Here is a 12,138-nt window from a genome sequence, read left to right on the forward strand (position 1 = left end):
GAATGCAAGACACTTCTCGGACATTATCGAAGTCAGAACCTATTGCGGCGCAAACATTGAATCGGGTCACTACCGATGATGGTTAAAGTGCGCCATAGACTTTCCGTTGTGAACAGCATTCGGTACCGACGCCCGCCATGACTCAAGCTACCCAGTCGCAAATGATTACGCGAAATGCCTTGAAGCAGCGTTTCCAGATGAGGGATTCTAATTCTAACTGGTTCTAATTGGTTTGGGCTCACCCTACATGGTTTTGAGCGAATTTTCATTATAATTAAACTAGATTGTCGGAAAATTTAACTTTTTTCAAACACTACTGTTGCGTGAATTCAGATTAATGCGGGCACGATGCACCACTTTTTGGAGCAGAACGCACCACAACATAGAGACGAGTTGCACGATCGTGTTTTAGACGTAATATTTTTTACCGTAAAAAGGAGTTTTGGATGATTTTCGTCTACAAGACGATACAATTGTACATACATACGTTAGTAAAGACTTCAAATGACCTAACTTTTATGATTGTAGTTTATTTTGGAATGGATCGTTCTGCCCCGACCAATTGAGTGCATGTTGCCCCAGGTGCTTAACAGAAAATGTTATGGAAAATTGAAATCGTTGTGTTATTTCGCCAAATCATCTAATCAACAACTAACCCAGTCTCTAATCATTTGTTTTATGGTTAATGGTTGTAAAAATCTCAACCCATCGCTTTCGAAACAACAAGTGAAATGATCTGGAAAGTTACATCAGAATCTTGTTTTTCGAATTCATTGTGCTATTCCTCTGTTAAGTTATTCAAAATGTATCAAATTCTCAGGGTGACAACAGTTTACAACGTTTCATCAATCCACATAGGGGTTTTCTCTCAAAACTCGTTTATTTTAGAGAAATTGTGCAAAGGCTTTGTGCCGCAAGCCGATATGAGCAGGGATGAGAATGGAGGAATCTTGACGGACGAACGTGAGGTGATTAAAATGTGGAAGCAGTACTACGGCGAACATCTGAATGGCACAGAGGAGGAAGACCAAGTCAGCAGGAAGAATGGCTTAATCAGTACGGTGAACCGGGAAGGATTGTATTGTAGCGGATTTTATTAAAATGAGCGAAACAGAATAAGCATAGGAATAACTTAATGTTTTGTAGATTCAGGATTTTAAAATCAGTTTCACATAATAAGTGTGTACCAAGTAATTGGAATCGTAGTTGCGCAAAAACTGGACACATATAAGAGGCCGTTCAGTAATTAAGTAATAGTTTATGGTGGGGCTTTTAAGTTAATTGTGGAAGTGCTCATAAGAACACTAAGCTGAGAAGCAGGCTCTGTCCCAGTGAGGACGTTATGCCAAGAAGAAGAAGAAGAATATATGACACATAAAGAAGGTCCGCATTACTAAGGGATCATGCACAAATTACGTCACGCTTCAAAGGGGGGGCGGTGTAGGTGGTCAAACCAAGCGTGACAACTCTTACAAAATGTTTGGAGGTATCATACAAAAAAACGTGACAAAGGGGGGGGGGTGGTTAGGTGGTCGAAAAAGTTGAAATTTATCGTGACATAATTTGTGTACCATTGTTAAGTTTGGAAGAATGAAGCAGAAATCAGCATAACTAACACGGCGTGTTGGATCAGAAGAGCCCGATTTTGTGTATTTTTAAGAGAGTAGAAACAAATCGGAACGAGCCAGAGTATCTTGCCAAAATTACTTCCGGACAATTGGTCGGCGTTAAGTCAGAGTGGACAAAGTGACATTTTTCATATTTTGAGAAAAATGGGTTTAAAGTCTAACGCTCTGTAATTTTTGAACTCGTTTAAAATTTGGTTCAATATTTCTACACATCTTTGTGATACTTTCAAACAATATAATGTGAAGTGATAATCATGAAAAATCATAATCCAAACCTCTCATAGGACGATTTTCTGATGGACTATGTGTGCTTGGTCCACTCTGACTGAACAATTTCTAGGAAAATAACAATCATTCAATGCTTGCATGGTCAAACTGGGTGCATATCTCTAAGAAAAACAGATTATCAAGACCCTTCGACACAAATATCGTAAATTCTTTAATAATCCATATCATCAATACCGAAATCAGTGGCATTACGATAGCTTGAAAATTAAAGTTTTGCATGGTCAGAGTATTGAAGGAAATATTCATACATGTGTTCAGTCAGAGTGGACCAAGTGACAATTTTGAGTACCGACCAAAATATACTGGTCCAATAAGCGGCTTCTAGCACATTCCATACATACACCATAGAACAACCATAAACTTCTATCGGACTCTGAAATTGACTTAAAATGCAATAATCAATCATTTTATTGCTTTTCGACACTTGGTCCACTCTGTCTGCAAAGAAATTGTTACAATTTCTGATCACTCATCCAAGTATGGTAAATGGTCAAAAATCAAAATCGAGTGCATCGAATTAAGTAATATTTATAAATTTCTATTGATGAATAAGTAAAAGAATCATTCAATGTCGAGAAATCTGACAAATCTCTTGAAATGTTTTTAATTTCCTCGCATTCCTCAGCGCACTGATCATTTTCGCTGATATGGTTTGCAGTTTACAGCATTCTTAAAATCTGATCAAAGTTAAATGGAGGTAAGGTAATTTCGGACCCGAACGCCGAGCAATTCATGCAGAAAAAACTGAAATCCAATACAAACTAGCAGATCCGAAAATTATAATCATGCTTTCATGATGATTGATGCATCGTCCGCCAACTTATCTTCGCACGTGTTCATCGAACAATTATCACTTTCTTTGTTTTGCTCCCCATCCACCAGATGACCCACTTAAATTATCAAACAATCGAAAGTGAAACAAAAAAGTAACAAGCAAGAAATAATTGCTTTCACACTTACCCAACAGCACCACGTTCTCGCTCACGTCATACACGTCGTTAATGATCAATTTCGGCTCCAAGCGTTTCGTCTTGAACAGCAAGTCACCCACATATTTGTCCTCATCATCATCGGCCTTCTCCTCCACACTGCTTACCGCCCCGTCACCTCCCGATTCACCATCTGAACTGCCCCCGCCACCAGGCGCCAAACTGATCTGATCCTGCAAGGATTCGGTATCACTGATTCCCCCCGCCACCAGCTCATTGGCCAAGGAATCCAAATCGCCATCCCCGAGGCAGTTGTTGATGGCCCCGGAGCGACACTTCCGGTGGACATTATTGGAGCAAACCGTACACTTCCAGTAGGGGTGGCCAGCCAGAATGTGCCGATCGCAAACACTACACAGTTGAATCGGATTTTTCGATGAGGACGTTTCCAAAGTCATGTCAAAGGTGTGGGACTTTCCTCCTGGTGGGTTGGGTTTCTTAGGGGTGGCTGCAGGCTCCTGTCGGAAGGAAGGTTTCTGCATCTTGGAAGGGGTCCTTCCCGGGAGTTGTTTGTCCTTGGCTTCCACCTGCTGATTATTTTCTTCGTCTTTTTGGGCCTTCTTAAGAGAACCCTGCATGGCAATCATATCGGTTTTCGCTCGCAGCAGTTGTTCTTTGAGCTGGTTCGTACGTTGGCGCTCTTTTTGCAGCTCATCTTGAAGCTTCTTGTAGCTGGTGGTGTTTTCTACCAGGATAGGATTTGGTGGGACGTTTTCTTTCTTCTCGTGATTACTGCTACCGAAAAGCATATCGGCAAAAGTTTTCTTCTTTTTATGAGATCCTTCCTCGACGCGAGCTTGTAAGTAATCGATCAGCTTCTTGTGCTGAGCAAGAGTTGCTTCCGATTTGATGTCTCGTTCGGTGTAGAACGTTTTCTGCTCCGTAAGGACTGTCTTGACGTGGTCAAGCTCATTGTTTAACTGATTTATTTGATTCTTGTAGTCTTTGATGTCATTATTCTGCTTTGTTATGTGTTCTTTAGCTAAGAACAGATCGGTGAGAATTTTAGAGTTCTCTTCCTTCAGGATCAGATGCTCTTGCTCGTAGTTTGACACAACCTTCTGCAGGTTTGAGGTGTCTAGATTGAGCATCTCGATACGTTCTTGAACCTCGAAAAGACTGGTGGTTTTTTCAATGAGATCTTTCTGCTGATCAACCATTTGATTTTGCAAATCTTCAAACTTCTTGCGCAGTTCATCATATTCCGACGCAAGTTGGGAAGTTTTCGACTCACTCAAAGTCTTGGATGTTTTCTCTTGATTTATTTCTTGGCGCAGTTTGGATAGCTCAGCATCTTTATCCTTCATTTGTTTGTACAAAGCAGCGACTGTTTCTTCACATTCTTTATTCTTCCTCTGTTCCTTCTCCAGAAGAATTTCCAATTCCGTTAGTTGGGTTTCCGTGATGCTACAGGCCCCCTTCAGCATATTAAAGTTTCTTGTCGCAACTGCCAACTTTTCTTCCAACTCTTTGACCGACCCGTGGGCATCAGCCAACTCTTCTTGGCTTTCGTCCAACTCTCGCATGAGTTTGGAATTTTCCGATGTCATCATTCTAAGCTTATCATTTGCCTGATTTGCTTTCTGCTTCGCTTCCTCTAACTTCTCCTCCAAACTCTGGATTTTCGCGGCAGCAGTTATCAACTCTGCCTTCTCTGCCAAGCGTCCTTTCTCGTTTGAATCTCTTGAGTACCGTTCCTTCCTCAGTTCATCCTTCAGCAGCCTTATGTCTTCCTTCAAATCATCAATTTGCTTCTCCTTTCCGCTGATTGTCTCCTCCAACTGCTTTATCTTGAACGCCACCTCTTCCTTTTCCTTCCGCACCCTGTTTACCCTCTCATCAGCCTGCTCAACCCGCCGTCCCAGAATCGAGTTGTCTAGCTTGACCCTTTCCAATTCCTTCTCCAATTTCCACAGAGACAGGTTGGCCGAACGAGCCGACTGTTTGTCAAGGATAGACTGTTCTCGAATCGCGCTCAGCTTGTCCTCCAACCGTTCGTTCTGTCGCTCTAGAAGCGATGTCGTACCGTCTGACTTGCCACTTGCGCCCACCGGGTGGCCCGTCTTGAACTGATCGATAATCTTCTCCAATCGCGAGACGACCTCCTCCAAACCGTCAGCACGTTTGCGCTGCAGATCTTCGCTTTCTCTGTGGAAAAAAAACGGTAACAAAAAGAGTAACAATTAGTTGGCTGCTTCAACAGTGGCGTATCGCGGGAATCGTGTGATATGGCTCTGATGATGATAACTTATTGAAAAGAACAGGTGTTGCGTTTTGTTTTAAATTACAGTCAGGTCTCCTATAACACGCTGAAACCCATTTTTCACCCAGAGCAATTTCTGTGCAATATTGTTTTGGAATGAAGCTGATTGTTCGTTTGTGGCTGAGACTATGGGGGGAAATCTTTGATAAACACCACAGTTGAGCAATTCTCGCAGAAACCAGGGCGCCCTTCAGCACACATCGTTAGAATTACAATTTTATGTCACGGATCGCTTGTAGGGATGATCGGGTCACCAACCATATGGGGCATTATGAGCCACCCTACGGGGCAGTATAGGCCACCTCATTCAATCGAATGATTCTTATTTAAAACAGTATAGAGAAGAGTTTGTGGTGAAGAGTATATTATTGGAAAGGAAATTTTATTAGCTTTGCTTGAAATTATTGATTCTAGCAACTTATTTTTTAAAGATTCATAATTCATAGTAAACAGACCATGTTAGTACTAAATTGCGATACTTGGTTCAACGTATTTTCTAGCAAAGTGTTCCATTTGTAATGGTGCATAAAGATGACTATGCAGTAAAAAAATAATCTGGTATATTTGGCTAATGCATTTTTATGTTCAAAACATCGTTTGTTTTGCTTAAATTTAGGTGGCTCATTTTGCCCCGCCTCTTCATCTTAAAAATAATATATTGTTTTTCAATACTTTTTAAGAACAAATCTAATTTCGCTCACGAACTGTTCATTATGATCAGATGTTTCAATGGATTGATAAAATTTGCCAGAATTATAAATATAATTGTCTTATAGTCTTAATTAAAAACTGCCAAAATTATAATTATAAGGAGAAATTTTTACATTTTTGTAAATATCTTGAGTAGAGATGTACCGAATAGCACTATTCGGCTTTCGGCCGAATACCGAATAGTTGAGAAATTATTATTCGGCCAAACGAATATTCGGCCGAACATTCGACACATGACTCAATATTCGGCCGTATAAAACCGTTAATTTCGGTCGAATAACACCTAGTTTTTAAATAGGGATAGCTTCCACGGTGAAGAATTGATCGGAATGATCGTTTTAAGCTTTTGAAACCGTGCGAAGAAAAAACAAAAGTCAAAAGCTCTGAGGATTTATATTTCTAAAGTAAGGGATTTGTATCTTTTTGATTGCAGTTTTGATCCATTTAACTTTTTAAGGAACTAGGTTAATACGTCGCTTTATTTCTCATCCGACTTCTGGAAGTGCTTCATATTAATTAGAGCTAATACATCGCATAGGGTCGGTGTTTCCTTAGTAGACAGTCCCCTATATTCGCACTAGTAGCTTTTTACGACCGTTTTCTATAAATCGTTGCAAAATATTTTTTGACATGAATGTCAGGAGTTATTTATCTAAGTACCATTGATTTACAGCTCAATTTTGTTCAAGAAATGATTTTTTGCTTAAAATTCTAGCTCCCTTGCACCTATAGTACACCTACTGTTCCTATAGTAGAGAAACTTTGTTTTTTTTTTTTTTTGAATAAACATATGATTTTGTTTTTTTTTTGTTTTGCCTACGCCGTAAAGCTATTGGAACAGGAATTAGAAATAGTGCATGTGTTCCTATAGGCACAAGCGGTAATAAAAGCAAAAGTTTGAATTTTCGTTGTTTCCATATTTTTTACAAAACCCAGGTGAAAAGCACTTTCAGTTTACGTAAAAATAATGCCACAATACAATCCATGCAAGATGAGTGAAATATTGAATGGCTTGTATATTGAGCAGCATCGCAATGCCGTAGAACGGAAAAATTCTCACATTTTTAAACATTTAGTATCAAACTCCATCCATGGAATTCACCAAAGGGAAAATTTGATGTATTATCACTTGAATAAATTAATCGTTTTTTTTTTTTAATTTTCCTTCGTATGAAATATAATGTTTTGTTACAATTTATTTTATGTTGTTATTATTCGGTCACTATTCGGCCTATTCGGCCGAATAACAGATTTCATTATTCGGCAGACCGAATATTCGGCAAAATCAAAATAATCGAGATATTCGGCCCGAATATTCGGCCGGCCGAACACTTGATTTTGAACCATCCAGCGTTGCACGTATCAGCCTAATTAGTTTCGTCGGAAAACCATGTTCGTACGCCGCCTGAATCTGGCGTTTTGAGACGAAGAAAGTACAATTGCATCTAGCACCTTCATTTGCAGGGGGTGGGAATCGATCATTATGCTTGTGCCCGTAATCTGACTCACGATTGGAATAGGACAGTAACAAAATATGGAATATTTGAGAAAAAAAAAGGCAATTGAGAGCTTTGGTTAATCGTTTAGTGTAGTTGAGAAGAGCTTGCAGAATAAAACTTAAAATAAAAACGTGTGAACGAAATGTCAGGGTGAAGAGCATCAACATAATGGCTTGATCAATGGAAGTGGAGCAGATTTGAAAGAGAGAAATATAGAATGTAGATAGCATTCGCAGCATATATACGAATAACAAGAACGGGTGAAGTGAGTGATTGGTGATAATATATTTTTTTATTATTATTTTGTTTCTCAATGGATTAGCGATTGGCAAACCAAGGTATGAAATGGTTCATTTATTGGATTTATATTATTAACATACGAATTCGGAACGCAGGTATGTAGTATTGTAGTATTGTTATAACACCAAGTATGAGTTCGGTTTTGCGTCCGATTGATTTTGCTGACGGATTCGCGCGTATTTTCGTTGCCGGAGAATTTTTTCCCCTGTTTTGGAGCGCCTTGCTGGGTAGTGCTTCGTGAAGCCCAAGCAGGACAGTTCGGTTTTGCGTCGTCCGATTGATTTTGCTGACGGATTCGCGCGTATTTTCGTTGCCGGAGATTTTTTTTTTCCCCTGTTTTGAAGCGTCTTGCTGGGTAGTGCTTTGTGAAGCCCAAGCAGGACAGTTCGGTTTTGCGTAGTCCGATTGATTTTGCTGACGGATTCGCGCGTGTGATCCTTTGACTGCGACGCTTGCTCCTGCGGGGCGGATGATGCGGTCAGGATCGAACGTGATGCGCGTGGAGTGCAGTGAAAAAGTGTATAGTATTTTACGGAAACCCCAGTGCGGCGACGGAGAAAAACTGCTTCACATCCTGGTAAAATCGTCCTTTATTATTGTTTACTTTACTCACTTATTACCAATTCAAACTAAATACGTGCCAGGGTCGAAAATATAATTTTCGATTCGGGAAGTGTAAAAACATATCCATTTGATATCTGGGTGTTTTTATGCGGGGCTTACTGTAAATGAAAATGACCTCAGAATGTGTGTGTATTTACTGCCATTCTAGAAATGGGTCGTTGGAATTTCAGTAGAGCTATCACCTTTCATCTCCTGGGCTAAAATTGGCTGCAGATATAAAGATATCGAAGGGTCTTTTTTATTTTCGACTTTTGCAGTCAGCTATTTTTACTGTTAGGGGAAAGGTATTCAATATCGGCAGATAGAGATATGTTTGCCAAATTAAGTGTAATTGTGGTAACATTGTGCTAAAAGATTATGTAGCCGGCGGGACTTGAACCCACAATTTCCATTCTGTACACGGACGCATTACCAATTATACTACAGCTACGCTACGGTAAACTGAAGTATTTGGCTAATGACCTTTGTAGCATCCCCAAGCCCCACAATCTTGCTAGTCCAATATACCACACTTATCCCTCACCATATCTCTATCTGCCGGCATTGAATACAGTCGGTGTGAGAAAACGCAACACTATTGTACCTACATCCCCATATGATCGCACGGGTTGTCGATTCGGCTGAGGAATAGGTACGTGGTTGCTGCCGTACACACTGACCAACGACGGCTGTGATACATCCGTATCAAAGGGGTTTACTCTTCTCTTTTTTATTTTCGACTTTTGCAGTCAGCTATTTTTACTGTACTGTTAACAGTAATTATATTTTGTTATAAAAATGGCAAAATATGTTATTATTTAGTTTTTATGCCATACAAACTTAGTTATTATTTTTGTTATTTTATCTCTTATTTCAAACAAACAAAGAACAAATTTTGCTATTCAAACATTCTATTTTAATAGTAAATTTTGTTATTCTTTTGCTATTCTCCTCTACCCGGGAAAGGATGCCACAGCTCGTGTAAACGAACTGAACCACCAACAACCAGCACTGGTTTATAAGTAACTACTGAGCCCTGGCGGTCCCTCCGTTCGAAGAGGACCTGATAATATGCCGAACATATTAACAGATCCTCCGTCTGAACGCAGCCGTTTCATGAAAATCATGAATCGTTAGAGGTGTGCCAAAGTATTGGAAAGGTGATATGTTTCACAGACGGCTATTATTATGGTGCACCTTCTACTTTGTCAAACCCTGTGATCATGGCCAGGGTATTAGGAAACGCTCTAATATTACACATACTTTTATATTTTTTTATCGATGTTCAAATTGCGTGCTGGTTAATATTTGCAATAATTCGCTGAGTAAAAATGAATGCAAATCGTATTGAAACTAATTCTTTGAGTTTTTTGGTCTGCAACCAATGCACAAATATTATACAAATAATGGCCAGAACATTAACCAAACATATCCCATGGTATTACCTCTCCCACTAACATCCCACAATATCTCGTAACACCTATGAGAGATCGTAGAGTTCTCTGCTTCTTTCATAAGTAGGTGTTCGATTAATAATTTCTTCCCGTTCCACAGCATTCGCAAGGACGCGACCAGGACACCTCTCGACTGTTGGAGAATGTGTCAATCTTGTCTAAGAGTCAAAAATTAGTCCCAAATCTCTGTCGTTGGTAACAGACCATAAGAAAGCAAGCCTCACACAACGATCTTTGACTGTTGCACCTACGAATTTGCGTAAATTGTGTAATGCTAATGCTATGCTAATGTAAAAATAAATGCAAATTATTTGACCACGCATCTCTTTGCTAACCAATTTCGAAAAATAATCGTTGATTTACACATAGCTTTTACTTTCAATGATAACTGCGACTCCGATATATTCAAAACTTAGTTATCGTTTGGGATTATTAAAGATAAATCGTCTTGTTTTAAAATGAATGAGCTGAAAAAAATGTATAAATCGATTTGTTTCTGATAAGTTTTGTCAATCATGACATCAAATTGCACCATACAATAGGACCATTTCAATCAAACCACATTTAAATAAAAAAAATCATATATGTTTCAAAACGCAGAAACTGTTAGAAAAAAGATTTATCATAAAATGGGCTTTATCGCAAACTTTAGTTTTAGCAGAGGCGACGAATAGAGACATAGTAATAGTTCAGGTTAGGTACCACATCTAGCACTGTATTTGGTCCCTTGACCTGCAAAAGGTACCCAAGTTTGACAGATCGCAGTACACTTTTCACGGCATTCTAGATTTTTCTCTATTACCTTATGTGCCATAAAATTTTGGGCAACTGCAAGTAACTTGGAGGACTTCATTTCGTCTTTTTTTTAATTTCATTATTAGTATCATTCCAAACGTTACATTCATTTTTTTTATATCTAGGTGTTCTCTGTTATTAGACAACACTATCAACCTAATTTGGTAAAACAAATTTAAGATTTTATTAACATTTTGTTAACAACATATTACATTTCATTTGCCGTAGCAGTTCAGATTTTTTACAGGTGAGTTGATTTCACCTGCTTATAAGAGAGAAAAAAAAACGTTTTCAATTTACTTAACCTAACTCAACCTAAACATATAACGCATTAATCGTGCAATAGAAGATTGTAACGATTCTTAGCCTGAAATTATTAATAATTTTATTTGACATTTGTTTGAATATCAAAAGCTTGTTCGCAAGACAAAGTTTTGATTTTCTATTAATAAGGGGATAGAGACATTTTACATATTTATTACATTTGGCTTGAATGCCCTCAATGTGATTTTTGAAAGTTAAATTCTTATCTAGCCCTAGATACTTAAATTCATCTGACCATTTGGTCAGATAATAATAATTTTATTGGAACCCCTCGCATCGTAACAACATGTCTACTTGAAGGTTTCAAATAAAGAGCTTTTGGTTTGTGGTTTGTGGAAATATTATTAGTTGAGTTTTGGAAGCATTAGGAGTTTATTTCGTCATTGGTTTTAGCATATACTAGCGATCAGTGACATAAAATTGGAATTCTAACAGCGAGTATTGCTCAGTTATGAATCAATTAGTGTCGAGTTCAAATTCAATAGAACAACATAGTAAACATAAAATTTTAATTAATTAATAATCTGTTGGTGGAGTATGTTTTACTCAGAACTGCACAAAATATTAAAAAATAATAAAAAACTGAAAACACTATAATAGTTTATTTTTACATTATGGTTCAAACTGTGACATATTATAGATCAGTGTGTAAAATCAAGAGATTTTCAACTCAATGTATTTGTATTGCAGTGACTTGGCGAAAATTAACAAAGCGTCTTATTGAATATAGTTGGTGCTGGAAACAAGGATAAAACGTCCTTTAATGGGCATAAATGAAAGGAATTAGGAACGGATGGATAATTAATACGTAGAGTTTCTATTCAGATAGTTTACACTTTTTAGGAATCTCGCTTGGCCATTTTCAAGCATATTTGACCTCCAAATAAGTTGCTGCTCTAATTTTATATTTTCTGGAAATTTGTGCACTGTGGTAATTGACATGTGACACATAATCTGTTTGCGCCTTCAAGCCTATCACCCAGTTGTTTTTGTTTAAAAGTAAAATTTACAACTCTTGATTTTGTAAGTGTGATAAAAAATTAAAATCCAAAGCTTGAAATTGCAGAAGTCATTTTTGCTATGAAAATGATCCTTAATTGTGGCAAACAATCCCTTCCTGGTTCATATTATGGAACCTTAGTTGGAACTGCTAATGTTCAGTATTTAGAATCAACAATCAAGAAAAATGTTTTCCCATGATGAACTCATGCTTAATCTAAGCGAACGAGCATTTGATTTATTTTATCACCTGTGCTAGCTTATGCTGCTAATGCCTTCGTCATT

The 12,138-nt window shown here is 38.2% G+C and overlaps 1 protein-coding gene across 1 annotated transcript in view; it reads right to left on the bottom strand.

Moving 5' to 3' along the window:
• The window catches only part of LOC5566455 (citron Rho-interacting kinase), a 67,914-nt gene that overhangs the window by 17,444 nt on the left and 38,332 nt on the right, over nt 1–12,138 (bottom strand). The window contains exon 5 of the mRNA XM_021843435.1: nt 2,877–5,053. Within this exon, the coding sequence (XP_021699127.1) occupies nt 2,877–5,053 (2,177 nt within the window). The remainder of the gene's footprint in view (nt 1–2,876; nt 5,054–12,138) is intronic.

This window comes from Aedes aegypti, chromosome 2, assembly GCF_002204515.2.
Source record: "Aedes aegypti strain LVP_AGWG chromosome 2, AaegL5.0 Primary Assembly, whole genome shotgun sequence".
NCBI lineage: Eukaryota > Metazoa > Arthropoda > Insecta > Diptera > Culicidae > Aedes > Aedes aegypti.